This window comes from Perognathus longimembris, chromosome 2, assembly GCF_023159225.1.
Source record: "Perognathus longimembris pacificus isolate PPM17 chromosome 2, ASM2315922v1, whole genome shotgun sequence".
NCBI classification, from domain to species: domain Eukaryota; kingdom Metazoa; phylum Chordata; class Mammalia; order Rodentia; family Heteromyidae; genus Perognathus; species Perognathus longimembris.
Genome location: NC_063162.1, coordinates 62456824 through 62472951, shown reverse-complemented (window position 1 = coordinate 62472951; position 16128 = coordinate 62456824). Strand labels below are relative to the sequence as shown.

General features: G+C 42.9%; 1 protein-coding gene and 1 pseudogene across 1 annotated transcript; both read right to left on the bottom strand.

Moving 5' to 3' along the window:
• Positions 1-710: 710 nt before the first annotated feature.
• Positions 711-1643, bottom strand: LOC125344885 (olfactory receptor 13A1-like). The gene has a single exon (XM_048337191.1). It carries the CDS (start codon positions 1635-1637, stop codon positions 711-713), a length of 927 nt encoding a protein of 308 aa, XP_048193148.1. The 5' UTR covers positions 1638-1643.
• Positions 1644-14726: 13083 nt separating this feature from the next.
• On the bottom strand, positions 14727-15711 carry LOC125344874 (annotated as a pseudogene).
• Between the last annotated feature and the right edge of the window lie 417 nt (positions 15712-16128).

Here is a 16128-nt window from a genome sequence, read left to right as displayed (position 1 = left end):
TTAAGAAATTTCCCACCCAGGCAGCTTTTGAACCACGCTCCTCAGAATACAGCCTCCTGACTAGGTAGGATTACATGGGTGAGCCACTACTACCCAGGTCTGAAAGCTATTCATTAACAGATTTCCAAAGGCTTTGAGGCTCATACATCCTGCCTAAATACTTCCAAACCCATGCATTTAAATTCTAAGTGTGATTTCCAGATTTGTGTCTGGGAGGCTTTGATGGAAAAAGAAAGATTAGACTACTTATACAGATATAAGCCTTAAATATGGCCAAAGCCAGCCTCAACTTACACATGTGGACACCCACAGGAGCACGCACACCTGCACACACACAATCTTACTTCTCTGCCACCCAAGTTCTGTGTCACATTCAGATTATCATATCTTCTGTCACAGAGGCCTGCAGTCTGACATCAACATCAGTCTTCCTTCAGCCAGTCTCTGACGTCCAAAATAGTAGGTCTTTGAGGCAGACGTTCTACTGAGTTGGAAGAGGCAGACTTGCTTAATTTCAGGCAACAAAACACCATCACATTACCCAGGAAGGCCAATCCATAGGAAGTGGAGATTCCCAGGAGAATATGCCCTGGAAAGATGTGCTAATTTATTTTTTAATATTTTATTATCATTAAGTAGTTTATGAATGCAATGCATCCTGACTCCTTCAACCTTACCCCTTTCAACATTCTCAGCCATCCCAAGACAGACTAATTTCTGGAAAAGATGAAAACCTTCTTGAGGGCTGCTTTGACCTCCTTGTTCCTCAAAGTGTAGATGAGGGGGTTGAGGGTAGGGCTGACCATAGAGTACAACACTCCAACTAACTTGCTATTCTCTGCACTGTAGCTGGACACAGGACTTATGTATGCATAGAACACAGCCGTGCAGTACATGCATACCACGATGAGGTGGGAAGAGCAGGTGGAGAAGGCTTTCTGCTTCCCCTCTGAAGATCGCATCCTCAGGATGCTGGAGAGGATGAAGCCATAGGACACAATGATCATGAGGAAGTCAAACCCACCATAAAAAGCATCTGCCAGTGTGGTCATGACATTGTTCACATAAGTGGAACTACAGGAGAGACGGAGCAGAGGAGGGATTTCACAGAAGAAATGGGTAATTACATTGGGCCCACAGAAGTTTAGCTGCACCATCAGCCCTGTGTGGATGGCCGAATTGAAGGCACAGATCACCCAAACTGCAGCAGCAAGCACACTGCAGAATGCCTGGCTCATCATGGTGCTGTAATGCAGGGGGTGGCAGATGGCTACATAGCGGTCATAGGCCATGACCGTGAGCAGCAGTAGCTCTGAAGACAAAGCCCATGTAAGAAAATAAAGCTGGGCCATGCAGCCCCTAAAGGAGATGGAGTTCTTCTCTAACATCAGACCTGCCAATGTCTTGGGCATGATGGCTGAGGTGCAGATGATGTCCATCGTGGCCAAATTGAACAGGAAGAAGTACATGGGAGTGTGGAGGGCAGGGTTGAAGCTGATGGCCACAATGATGAGGGCATTGCCTGTGAGGGCCATGCAGTAGAGGGAGAGGAAAGAGCAGAACAAGAAGATCTGGTATTCTGGGTGCTCTGAGAAGCCTTGGAGGATGAACTCTGTTACCAAGGTCTGGTTGCTCATGGTGCTGGAGTGAGAGGTTTTCAAGAAGTATCAGGAGAATCTCCACCCAGAGTTGCATTAGACATCAGGGCGAGGATGAGAGATGGAAGATGGCCTGAGAAAGGCTGGCATGCTTTATTCATGCATAACAACATGGCATTGATGCTAATGTACGCCTACACTCAGCTTGATTAAAAAGGACATGGAATAGGCATCTGTGGCTCATCCTTGTAGTCCTAGCTACTCGATAGGCTGAGCTGAGGATTGAAGCTCAAAGCTATTCTCCACAGACAGGTCTGGGAGACTCTATCTCCAAATAATGCCTAACTGGAGATGGGCTCAGTAGGTAGAGAGCCAGCTGGGAGTGACAAAGCCATTGAGAATAAGTCCTGTGTTCAACATCCACTAGCATCATTAGAAATAGAGAACACAAACATATCAATACCTTGTAAGCCAAAAAACAAAACAAAAAACAAATCACACCACAAAAAGACAAAAATGTGCAATATACACAAAGTGCTAGGTAAAATCACAGGCTTTCCATATACTGTTCTTTCCAGGCTCAAGCAAGAGTGCCCTTCTCATGACCCAGAAGGCTCAGCAACCCCTTCTCTGGAGGAGCGCTCCCTCCTTTGCGTCTGTCAGGATTCAGTACAGATTTCTGCCCTAGGCTTTATCACTCACCACTACTGGATGAAGTGAGATACATGAGACTCCAGGTTGATATGTGTGCTTCCAGGGTCTCTGCGTGGTCTTTCTGGAAAGCACCAAAGCAGCTTGTGAAGATGATGCTGAAGAACAGTCTACAACCGTTATTCTCTGTGAGCTTTTTAATTACAAGGCATTGCAGTCCATATTGTTGAAGGTAGGCCCATTGTGGGACCTACTGCCTTTGGTTGTCCTTCATTCAAACAAAATAAGGGAGGTGCTTATTTTAAAGAAATCTGCACTCTTAGTCAAATATCAAGAAATGCACTGGCCAGCAAAAATTAAAGGCTTCTACAAGAAGTGCAAAAATCCACGCTGGTCATGTTGTACATCAGTGGTGCAGCTCCTCTTTTATTAAAGGGCACCATGTCCCTGGGACTCAGAGCAAGGAGGCTGTGAGTGTGCCATCCTTCCACATGGATGGAGGAGCCAGCTTCCATCTGTCCTCCCAAAAGGGAGGGCAATGATCAGTCACTTGGTGAACAAGTGCATATAATGTGCTTAGCTCATAACATATGTACTAAAGACATAAATGAAACAATTGGCTCTGTTCAGTGTTGAGTTTGGGATCTGTGCCTTTATTTGCATCCTAATGACAAACTCACAAGGTAATTGAAGTTAAGCGCCAGGGAGACTGAAAACCTAGGGTGGGAAGCTGATTCCAGGTGGAAAGGAAGAGAAGTGGCTTTACTCCTCTCACACCCAGTGCAAGGTGACCCCAGCCATGGTGGTCCATTCCACAGTATTCATGACAACCAGAGCCAAGCTACAGCAGCCATGCCTGGGGCAGAAGAGCTGCCCACTCCTTGCCAGTGCCCTTTCTGGCACCAGGAGAATCTACCACCCAGGAAACACAGACTCAGCCTTTCTCTTAACTCAGCTCTAGAGTCAGGATAATATCAACCAATAAACCTGTGCTGGAATCAAATGGTGTGCACAGATGCTGAGCTCCCATAAGCATTCAGGGAAGAGATAACCCTCAGGGAAAGGTGTACTTACTGTGACTTCCAGGGCAGTGGGCAAGGTTATCCTCTCATCATGAGTTGGGACTACAAGCAGACTGTATGACAGTGACCATGAAACCTCCGATAGACCTCAGTCACTCCTTTGCTCTTCTCAGAAGAACAAAGAACTGTCTCCTCTGAGGTTCCTCAGGCACTGGCTTTAAATTCTACAAATTCAATGCAATACCCATTAATATCCCAACACCATTTTTTGATGAAATAGAGGAAGCAAACCAGAAATTCATATGGAATAATAAAAGACCTAGAATAGCAAACACAATCCTAAGCAGAAAGAACAGTGCTGGAGAAATTACAATACCCAACTTCAAGCTGTATTATAAAGCTATAGTAATGAGAACAGGTTGGTATTGGCACCGACCGGAACAGGCCTGAAGACCAATGGAACAGAATTGAAGACCCGGGAATGAACCCACAGAACTACGCCTACTTAATCTTTGATAAAGGGGCTAAAACAATAGTTTGGAAGAAAGATAGCCTCTTTAACAAATTGTGCTGGAAAAACTGGCTCAACACATGCAACAAACTAAAACTAGATCCTTATATATCACCCTGCACCAAAATCAATTCCAAATGGATTAAAGACCTTGAAATCAAAACAGACACCCTGAAAACACTAAAGGAAGGAGTAGGAGAAACACTTGGGCTCCTTGGTGCAGGACGGAACTTCCTTAACAAAGACCCAGAAAGGCTACAAATCAAAGAACGGTTGGACAAATGGGACTGCATCAAACTGCAGAGCTTCTGCATGGCAAAAGACATAGCTTGCAAGATAATCAGAAAGCCCACAGGCTGGGAGAAGATCTTTACCGGCCATTCAACAGACAAAGGGCTCATATCTAAAATATATGCAGAACTAAAAAAATTACCTTCCTCCAAAACAAAACCGCAAAGAACTAATAGCCCACTCAACAAGTGGGCTAAAGACCTACAAAGAGACTTCTCTGATGAGGAAATGAGAATGGCCAAGAGACATATGAAAAAGTGCTCTACATCACTGGCCATAAGGGAAATGCAAATCAAAACAACATTGAGATTCCATCTCACCCCAGTAAGAATGTCATATATCAAGAAAACCAACAATAACAGTTGTTGGAGGGGATGTGGCCAAAAGGGAACCCTACTTCATTGTTGGTGGGAATGTAAACTGGTTCAGCCACTCTGGCAAGCAGTATGGAGATTCCTCAGAAGGCTAAATGTAGTACTCCCCTATGACCCAGCAACCCCACTTTTGGGTATTTATCCAAAAAACCACAAACAAAATCACAGTAAAGCCATCAGCACAACAATGTTCATTGCAGCGCAATTTGTCATAGCGAGAATCTGGAACCAACCCAGATGCCCCTCTGTAGACGAATGGATCAGGAAAATGTGGTACATATACACAATGGAATTTTATGCCTCTATCAGAAAGAATGACATTGCCCCATTTGTAAGGAAATGGAAGGACTTGGAAAAAAATTATACTAAGTGAAGTGAGCCAGACCCAAAGAAACATGGACTCTATGGTCTCCCTTACTGGGAATAATTAGCACAGGTCTAGGCAAGTCACAGCAGAGGATGACAAGAGCCCAATAGCTATACCCTTATGATCACATAAGATGATGCTAAGTGAAATGAACTCCATTTTCTGGAAATGATTGTTATATCACAGTTGTAACTACTTTCAACATCCCATGCATATCTGTAGTTTCTACTATTGATGATGTTCGTGTATCACCTTCTTGTGATTGTATCTACACTATCTCTGTAATCTTATCTGAGTGTATGGGAAACAGTGTGTACTGGTTTAGAATTAGGAAATTAAAAGGGAATACCAAAATAACAAAGGGTAAAATAAGAGAAGCAACAACAAAAGCAATACTTGCAAAACTGTTTGGTGTAAGTGAACTGAACACCTCAGGGGGGGAAAGGGGGAGGGGGAGGGGGTATGAGGGACAAGGTAAAAAACAGTACAAGAAATGTATCCAATGCCTAACGTATGAAACTGTAACCTCTCTGTACATCAGCTTTATAATAAAAACTTAAAAAAAAATTCTAATCCTTGCTTGGTGCTGGTGGCTCACACCTGTAATCAGGAGCCTGAGATCTGTGGATCAAGGTTCAAAGTCAGCCCAGACAGGAAAATCTATGAGACTCCTATCTATAATAAACTACAAAAACAAAAAACAAACAAACACGGGACTGGGGATATGGCCTAGTGGAAAGAGTGCTTGCCTTATATTCATGAGGCCCTGTGTTCAATTCCCCAGCACCACATATACACAAAATGGCCAGAAGTGGCGCTGTGGCTCAAATGGCAGAGTACTAGCCTTGAGCAAGAAGAAGCCAGGGACAGTGCTCAGGCCCTGAGTCCAAGCCCCAGGACTGGCCAAAAACAAACAAACAAACAAAAAAACAGTGCAAGCGGAGGTGTTGCTCAGTGGTAGAACACTAATATTGAGCACAAAAGCTCAAGGATTGCTCAAAGGTCCTGAGTTCAAGCCCAGGACTGGCACAATTAAACCACCTGCAAAAGTTTCAATGCTCATTTTTCTGTCTGAAAGATGTTGTACTGATGACTTTGTTCCTTTTTTTTATTGGAATTTTACAAGAGAATCACACACAGTATTAGGGACCAAATCAGAGTCTTGTCCCAAGGGTTTAGAACTCAGTCTACAATTCTCTGCTATTAAATTTTCAGTTACCCTTCTAGATCTAACATCATCATATGCCCAAAGAGCCACAAAGTAGGATTGTCAGTCAGGAATCAGAATAACATTTATGGTTTTGACATGACAGGTAAACCTTAAACTCCCAGCCCATTTGGGGCACAGCATTTACTCAATTATTTCATTTGCTGATTGAATAGTGATAATGCCTAAGAAGGAATAATATACTATTGCTGGCTTTAGGCTAGCTAAATGAAAGCCAGCAGGCATTTTATACCCATGCTAAGCATACGGAAGCATTAACAGAACTTCCTCACTTTTTCATATCACACAATGAAGCACAGAATCCTCAGAACAATAACAGCTACCTTGAAAGAATATGATTCTACCATTGTGGTGCTAGCGCATTTTATGTGTGATCTTCCTCTTTCTGTCAACCACAGCTGAGGATGGAAACACGAGGAGACTCAGTGCAAGCTCCGAGGACATCGGTTTAGACAGACAAAGCTTTCCCTGCCCTATTTAAGTTGATCTTCCAGTTATTTTTGACTCATCTTTGGTAAAAGTTGTCTCTTTCTGTGGGGGACTCTTGGGAGAGGTGTTCACAGCCACTGCTGCTCTAAGTGGACCCTGAAGGAGCAATTAAATTAAGTCCTTTATGCAGGGTGCTGGGCTATCACTGATGATCACACAAAGGCCAGGTCAGGCTAATGTCCAATTAGGTGAAAAGGGGGTATAAGCCCCAGTGGAGAGTGGGGGACATCCTGTCCCAGGCCGGAGGATCTGGGCAGGGCACACCCAGGCTCAGGTGATCATTCACATAGTCCTTACTCTGGACTTTGATGAAAATGGCGGGTCAGAGCTAGCCCTTCTGATCTCTCTTGCCAAGAAGACTAGAGCCATGGGCAAGCACCCTTGTGCTGCCCTCCATGAACCACCCAGACAGCACAGTGTCTGTTTCCCCTCCCTCCACCACACAGCACCCTCTCTATCTCTCTTCTCCTTCCTTTCCACTCTCTCATACCTTCTTCTTGTCCAAATCCCACCCAGATTGAACTCCATCTCCTCAATCAAGCCTTCTTTGTCTCCCTAGAGAAAACGACCATTCTTTTGGCTCAGCCTCTGTTTTAGTCAGTTCTTTGTGGGATTTGGTGGCAATAAAGCAATCTTCATAGCCCCCAAATCCTATCTGGGCCCAAATGGCAATGGCTGTCTGACCCTTTGTGACATTTTACTCACTAAGAATAAGAATAAAATGATTTATCTGAATGATTTAACTGAATACTAAATGATTTAACTGAATACACCAACTATACTTAATACACATTTAGAGAATATTTCACTGACCATCATCAGAATATCTGTTCTTCTCAGCAGCACATGGAACATTACTCAAAGTAGACCACATTTTAGGTCACAAATAAAATCTGTACAAGTCAACAATATTAAATTATTCCCTGCATTCTCTCAGTCCACAATGGAGTAAAATTAGAGCTCAATACCAAAAGCCACAATAGAAAATCCTGTAACTCATAGAGACTGTAAAACACATTGTTGAATCACCAGTGGGCCATTGAAGAGATCAGAAAGGAAATTTCAATGTTTATGATATTTAACAAAAATAAACACACAAAATGCCAGCTTCTATGGAGCACCAAAAAGGCAGTATTCAGAGGAAAATTTATATTTCTGAATATCAGCAAGTTGGAGACATCTAAAATCCACAATTTAATTATACACCTTAAGCTCCTTGGAAAAGAACAATAAGCCAAACCCCAATCCAGTGGATGGAAACAAATAATTAAAATCAAGTTAGAGTTAAATGAACTAGAGCTCCCCCCCTCACACAAACCCCATAGTAAGGATCACACAAAAAAAGAGTTGGTTCTTTGAAAAAATTAACAAAATTGACAGGTCCTTAACAAAGGTGACCAAAAGAAAGAAGAGAACACACACAAAGAAATTAAATCAAGGGGCTGGGGATATGGCCTAGTGGCAAGAGTGCTTGCCTAGTATACATGAGGCCCTAGGTTCGATTCCCCAGCACCACATATACAGAAAATGGCCAGAAGTGGCGCTGTGGCTCAAGTGGCAGAGTGCTAGCCTTGAGCAAGAAGAAGCCAGGGACAGTGCTCAGGCCCTGAGTCCAAGGCCCAGGACTGGCCAAAAAAAAAAAAAAAAAAAAAAAAAAAAAGAAATTAAATCAGAGATGAGAATGGGGACATAATGACAAATAAGACTGAGAAAATTATATGGAATACTTTGCAAACCTTTATCCTAACAATTTCAAGAATCTGGACGAAATGGAAGAATTTCTAGCAAATATTGGTATGCCCAAACTAAACCAAGAAGATTTAAACCAACTAAACAGACCTATATCAAGTATTGAAATAGAAATGGCAATAAAAGGCCTCCCATCCATGAAAAGCCTAGGACCAGTCGGATTCACTGCTGAATTCTATAAGGCCTTCCAAGGATAACTCACTCTAATACTCCTCAAACTCTTTGATGATATCGAAAGGGAAAGATGAATGCCAAACCCGTCGTATGAGGCCAGGATAACCCTCATCCCCAAACTAGATAGGGACCCATCAAAGAAAGAGAACTACAGACCCACTTCTTTGATGAACATCGATGCAAAACTTCTCAATAAAATTCTTTGCAACTGACTTCAACAACTAATCAAAAAATCATAGCGCATGATCAAACAGGATTTATTTCAGGGATGCAAAGCTGGTTCAATATATACAAGTCAATGTAATTCACCTCATCAATAGGAGGCAGGACAAAAACCACATGATCATCTTAATAGAAGCATGAAAAGCATTTGACAAGCTCCAACACCCATTTATGATGAAAGCTCTGGAGAAACTAGGAATCCGTGGAGTATCCCTCAATATAACAAAGGCTGTGTATGACAAACCTACGGCCAGTTATACTTAATGGTGAAATGTTAAAGCCATTTTCTCTAAAATCAGGAACAAGACAAGGATGACTACTCACTCCTCTCCTCTTCAATATCATATTGGAATTCTTACACAGAGCAATAAGTAAACATAAAGAGGACCCAAATAGGAAAAGGAGAAGTAAAACTCTCTCTCTTTGCAGACAACATGATCCTGTATTAAAGAACCCCAAAGACTCCTCTCCCAAATTACTTGAGCTGATCCCAAATTTTGGCAAAGTAATAGGATATAAAATTAACTCTCAAAAAGCAATGGCTGTTCTGTATGCCAACAATGACAAGAGGGAGGCTGAAACAAAGAAAAGCAACTCCTTTTGTAATAGCCTCAAAAAAATAAATACCTAGGATTGAACTTAACCAAAGATGTGAAGAAACTATGATGAAAACTTTAAATACCTGCAAAAGGAAATTAAAGCAGATTTAAGGAAGCAGAAAAACCTTTGATTGGCCCCTGGATTAATGTCTGAAATGGCAACACTGCCAAAATCTATCTGCTAATTCAATGCAATACCCATCAATATCCCCAAACCATTGATTAATGGACTAGAAGAAGCAATCCAAAAATTCATACGGAATAACAGAAGATCCAAATAGCAAAAACAACCCTTAGCAGAAAGAACAGTGCTGGAGGAATATCAATACCAAACTTCTGTTGCAACACCCTGATTATAAAAAACAAACAAACAGTGTGGTTCTGGCACATGAATAGGCCTGAGGACCAGTGGAATAGAATTAAAGGCCTAGAAGTGAACCCACAATCATATGGCTCCCTAGTCTCTGATAAGGGAGCCAAATAGACAGGATGGTAGAAAGACAGCCTCTTTAAGAAATGGTGCTAGCAGAAGTGGCTACACATGTGCAGAAAATTGACATTGGATCCTTATATATCCTGCACCAGAATCAACTCCAAATGGATCAAAGACCTCAATGTAAAAATCAGATAACCTGAAAGTGTTACAGGAAGGAATTGGGGGGAAACTATGGCTCCTTGGCACAGTCCAAACTTTCTTTTTCTTTTTTTTTTATAAGCCTAAGGAATTATCTTTAAATATATATATGTATATATATATGTATATATATGAATGAACAGGGAAGAATGGAACCCAGCTACTCAGTAACACTGGCTAATATATTGGATTTTTTAGAATTCCAGCTATGTACTATTCACAAGAAGCATATCTAAAGCAAAGTAACATGGAAAGGCTGTGAGAAACCCTATACTTGTTTTCTCAGTTATCCATTGCAAAGTAACCAGCCAGTTCATTGCGTTAGACACCTTTGGATGACAACCAGTTCCTAATGCAGTGGGTGTTGATATGACTAGCATTCAGCTGGGCAAGTCTGTGTTCTCCCAGGTCAACGCCTGCAGTCAGCTAAGATGGCTTGGCACGGTTGCTGGCTCTTGGCCCCCTTCTCTACATGGCCACTCATCCTCCATCCGCTAGTCCAGGCTTCTTGCACACGGTGGCAGCAGTGTAGCAGATAATTCAGCCTTTGAGAGAACTCCTGAGGTCCAGTCTCCAGCTGAGGTAGCAGCATTAGGCCAAACTTTCTTAATAAAGACCCAGGAACACAACAACTCAAAGGAAGGTTGGATAAAGGAGTTTAAACTGCAGAGCTTCTGCATGGCAAAGCAAGATAAAAAGAAAGCCCACAGATTGGGAGATCTTCAGTAGCTATACAACAGATAAGGGCCTCATATCTATAGTATAGTTAGAGCTCAAAAAGTTAAATCCCTAAAGAACAAATCCTCAAAGAACAACTGCCCCATTAGTAAGCGAACTTAAAGGAGACTTCTCTGAACAGGAAATAAGAACAGGTAATAGACTGAAGACATGTTCGACATCTCTTGCCATAAAAAAAGGCAAACCAAACTACATTGAGAGTAAACATTACCCCAGTTAGAATGGCCATTATTAAGAAAACTACTTACAATAGATGCTGGCAGAGATGTGGACAAAAGGGAATTCTACTACACTGTTGTAAACTTTACACTGAGTGTAAACTTGTTCAACAATTCTGGAAAATACTATGGAGGTTCTTCCAAAGGCTGAACATAGAGCTCCCCTATGGCCTAGCAATCCCACTTCTGGACATTTCCCAAAAAAATCACATACAGGCCATAGTAAAGCTACCAGCACAACTATGTACAATGCACCATTATTTACAATAGCCAAGATATGGAGTCAAATTTTACACTTCCATCAGAAAGAATGAATTCTCCCCATTCACAAGTAAGTGGAAAGACTTGGAAAAAAAATCATATTAAGTGAAGGAAGCCAGATCCAAAGAAATACCGGCTGCCTAGTGTTCCTCATTTGTAATAATTAATAATAATGTCTAGAAAAGTTCTAGCAAGAATTACAATAGCTCATTAGCTATGTACATATGACCTTATACAACAATGCTAATTGAAATTAACTACAAGATATAGCAACAAGAGGTTCTTTTCCTTAGTGTACTGCATGCCTTTTTTTTCCCCGTTTTTCCCCTTTGGTTTACCCTCTGTTGTCACTGTTTTTTATTTCTGTACCCTTCGTATTGTATATAAGTTTATCTGATTTAGGGATGCGAAGGGGAATAATAGAAATCGTGAGACAAAGGACAAAGGGTTAACGAATGCAACAGTGATACTCACAAGATACTACATTGGAAATGAACTTTACATCTTGGGGGGAGGGGAGTCATGGGAGGGAAAGTGGGAGAAAAGAAGGGAGGAGGTAAAAATGATCAAGAAGAATTCTACTCATTTCCTAACTCATGTAACTGTAATCCTTCTGTGCATCATTTTACAAGGGGAAAAAAAAAGAAAAACTAGACACATCAGAAAAAATAAAGCAACACATGCTAAGCAGTTTCTAAGCTCATTAGTAGGTCTATGGAATACCATTTAAATATTAACAAGAAAGTATGTTTCCACTGAAATTTGTACATGCCTGTGGTACAGCACAACCACATACAACAATGGCTGTAATCAATGTCTAAGTCTGAACACACTTTTCCCTGAAGGCTGCTGCTTTCTCTCCTCTGCTGCCAGCCTCTAATTAAGTCCTGATTCCATTGCACTCATGTGGGCCAGTTCTACATCCAGGTGCTCACAAGTTAGTTACTCCACTTGTGACACTTTTTATCATGCACTGCCACTCAGAACATCTATAAAGATTAGATGGGATGAAATAATGAACTTTGAACATAGATACAGTTTTTTTTTATTTTTTTTTTTTTTACTAAAAATGCACATGTAGACTAATGGCTCTAACTGAAATCTGTTTTGCAGATGTGGAGATACTAGCTAAGAGCCTCTTCCTCACTCCCTCTTATCCCTCTCTACCACCACAGACAATACCTCCAAGATAAGGACTTAATATTCAGTTCACTATCACAAGACAGTTTTTCCTACATACTAAGTAAAGGACATTTATGTAGGGACTATTTTCTACTATGTTCTCTTGGCATTAGGACTTACCCTTAATATTTAGCAATATTAGTCAAATACACACATAGAGCAAAGTCTAGGCAACATGAGCCACCTGGACAGGCACAGATATCCCACTCTTCATACCTTCCTCCCCACCCACCCCTGCCACCACCCAGAAACACACAGCCTCTGACATGTCAACCATTTCTTCCACAAATACAACCACAAAGGATACTTCAAGGAAATTCATAATGTTAGCCTTTTACTTATACAAAGTTGTGAACATTCAGGTATCCGGAAAGACTAGATGCTTCCTTCAACATGCAGTCCCCTTCTTTCCTCCCCTGTAGGCAGGGAGGGAACCAGAGCAGTGGCACGTGTTATACAAGGGGGCATCCAGGGCTTGGTGGGCACCTGGCTGCCCTCCACCAGTCCCTGCTGGCACCAGCCCAGCCCAAGTAGGTGCCAACCTTCCCACCTGCTACGTCCGGGCTCCGCTCTCCTTCCAGGCCTATCAGGGCCTTGGCAGGCCCTTATGGCCAGTGGGCTCTCCCGCTCTAGGGAAGGGTGGTCACCCCAAACTCGACTGGCTAGCTTGTGGCCAAAAATGGTGGTGTGAACTGGCAGGGCCGCCCACCTTCTCCATCCTCCATCCCTTGAGGCCTCGCTGTGCCCACGCCACCCAAGGGTGCCATGGCCTGTGCAGCTTGTGGAGCCATGGTCTAGGGCCCAGCAAGGCCAGGCCAGGCTCACCTTCCCACCTGGGGCTGAGCAGGAACTCCAGTGGTGTTTTCAAGTAGCACAAAATGCACAGTCAACATGAGTCTTTATTAAAGGTGATTTGTGAGCCTCCTGTTGTTCAGGAACAATGGAAGGACAACATTGTATCCCCAGAACAACTGGTTACAACTCAGTCACATCCACATTCCCCACTCTAGGGCAAGGAGGCAGACCAGATCCTCACCAACAGCAAACACAACATGAGAAGTCTCAGACTTTTCTAGGTTCATTGAGCATACAAGGGACACCTGTGCTGGATTTTTTACTTTCAAGTCAAGAAATAATTCCCAAACTGTGTTTCACCTTGAGTTTTGGTGAGAAGACAGAAAATCATAAGAAAGCATGCATTACAAACTGCAACAAGTTTTGACGTTAAATAGCTTCTAGAGATGGTGATTCAAAGTTTACAATGGTTAGAATTTTTCCTAGACACCTAGAGACACCCAAAAGCAATTCTGTGTGTAATGTGTGTGCATGTCTCTCTCTCTCTGTGCCTATCTCTGTGGGTGTATGTATGCATGTGTGTGCTTGTGTGTGTGTTTGTGCTGGTCCTGAGGTGTGTAGTAAGGGTTGATGAATGGTCCGTGACCTTTTTTGCTCAAGGCTAGATTTCCAAAGCTTAAAACACTGCTCCTTTCTGCAATTTTTGATTGTTAATTGGAGGTAAGAGTATTAAGAACTTTCTCACCGGGGCTGGGGATATGGCCTAGTGGCAAGAGTGCCTGCCTCATATACATGAGGCCCTGGGTTCGATTCCCCAGCACCACATATACAGAAAATGGCCAGAAGTGCCACTGTGGCTCAAGTGGCAGAGTGCTAGCCTTGAGCAAAAAGGAAGCCAGGGACAGTGCTCAGGCTGTGAGTCCAAGGCTCAGGACTGGCCGAAAAAAAAAAAAAGAACTTTCTCACCAATGCAGCTTTTGATCCACGCTCCTCAGAATATAGCCTCCTGACTAGCTAGGATTACATGGGTGAGCCACTACTACCCAGGTCTGAAAGTCTAACAGATTTCCAAATGCCCTGAGATTTATACTTTGCAAGCCCATGCATTTAAATTCAAGGTGTGATTCCAGATTTGCATCTGGGAGGCTTTGATGGAAAAATAAAGATTAGACTACTTATATAGATATAAGCCTTAAATATGGCCAGCATCAACTTACACATGTGCACACCCACACAAGCACGTGCACATGCACACACACAATCTTACTTCTCTGTCACCCAAGTTCTGTGTCACATTCAGATAATCAGATCTGTCACAAAGGCCTGCAGTCTGACATCAACATCAGTCTTCCTTCAGCCAGTCTCTGATGTCCACAATTGTGGGTCTTCAAGGCAGATGTTCTACTGAGTTGGAAGAGGCAGACTTGCTAAATTTCAGCCAAGAAAATACCATCACATTACCCAGGAAGGCCAATCCATGGGAAGTGGAGTTTCCCAGGAGAAGATACTCTGGAAAGATGTGCTAATTTTTTTTTAAGTATTTTTACCATTAAGTAGTTTATGAATACAGTGCATCCTGACCAATGTCACCCCTTTTAACGTTCTCAGCCATGCCAAGACAGATTAATTTCTGGAAAAGATGAAAACTTTCCTGAGGGCTGCTTTGACCTCCTTGTTCCTCAAAGTGTAGATGAGGGGGTTGAGGGTAGGACTCACCATGGAGTACAGCACTCCAACTAACTTGCTATTCTCTGCACTGTAGCTGGACACAGGACTTATGTATGCATAGAACACAGCCGTGTAGTACATGCATACCACGATGAGGTGGGAGGAGCAGGTGGAGAAGGCTTTCTGCTTCCCCTCTGAAGATCGCATCCTCAGGATGCTGGAGAGGATGAAGCCATAGGACACAATGATCATGAGGAAGTCAAACCCACTATAAAAAGCATCTGCCAGTGTGGTCATGACATTGTTCACATAAGTGGAACTACAGGAGAGACGGAGCAGAGGAGGGATTTCACAGAAGAAATGGGTAATTACATTGGGCCCACAGAAGTTTAGCCGCACCATCAGCCCCGTATTTATGGCTGAGTTGAAGGCACAGATCACCCAAACTGCAGCAGCAAGCACACTGCAGAATGCCTGACTCATCATGGTGCTGTAATGCAGGGGGTGGCAGATGGCCACATAGCGGTCATAGGCCATGACCGTGAGCAGCAGCAGCTCTGAAGACAAAGCCCATGTAAGAAAATAAAGCTGGGCCATGCAGCCCCTAAAGGAGATGGAGTTCTTCTCTAACATCAGACCTCCCAATGTCTTGGGCACGATGGCTGAGGTGCAGATGATGTCCATTGTGGCCAAATTGAACAGGAAGAAGTACATGGGAGTGTGGAGGGCAGGGTTGAAGCTGATGGCCACAATGATGAGGGCATTGCCTGTGAGGGCCATGCAGTAGAGGGAGAGGAAAGAGCAGAACAAGAAGATCTGGTATTCGGGGTGCTCTGAGAAGCCTTGGAGGATGAACTCTGTTACCAAGGTCTGGTTGCTCATGGTGCTGGAGTGAGAGGCTTTCAAGAAGTATCAGGAGAATCTCTACCCAGAGTTGCATGAGACATCAGGGCTAGGATGAGAGATGGAAGATGGCCTGGGAAAGGCTGGCATGCTTTATTCATGCATAACAACATGGCATTGATGCTAATGTACGCCTACACTCAGCTTGATTAAAAAGGACATGGAATAGTCATCTGTGGCTCATCCTTGTAGTCGTAGCTACTCGAAAGGCTGAGCTGAGGATTGAAGCTCAAAGCTATTCTCCACAGACAGGTCTGGGAGACTATCTCCAAATAATGCCTAACTGGAGATGGGCTCAGTAGGTAGAGAGCCAGCTGGGAGTGACAAAGCCATTGAGAATAAGTCCTGTGCTCAACATCCACTAGCATCATTAGAAATAGAGAACACAAACATATCAATACCTTGTAAGCCAAAAAACAAAACAAAAAACAAATCACACCACAAAAAGACAAAA

Bases quoted from the DNA above. Each gene is read 5' to 3' on its own strand.
- LOC125344885 (XM_048337191.1), bottom strand. From the start codon at position 1,637: ATGAGCAACCAGACCTTGGTAACAGAGTTCATCCTCCAAGGCTTCTCA.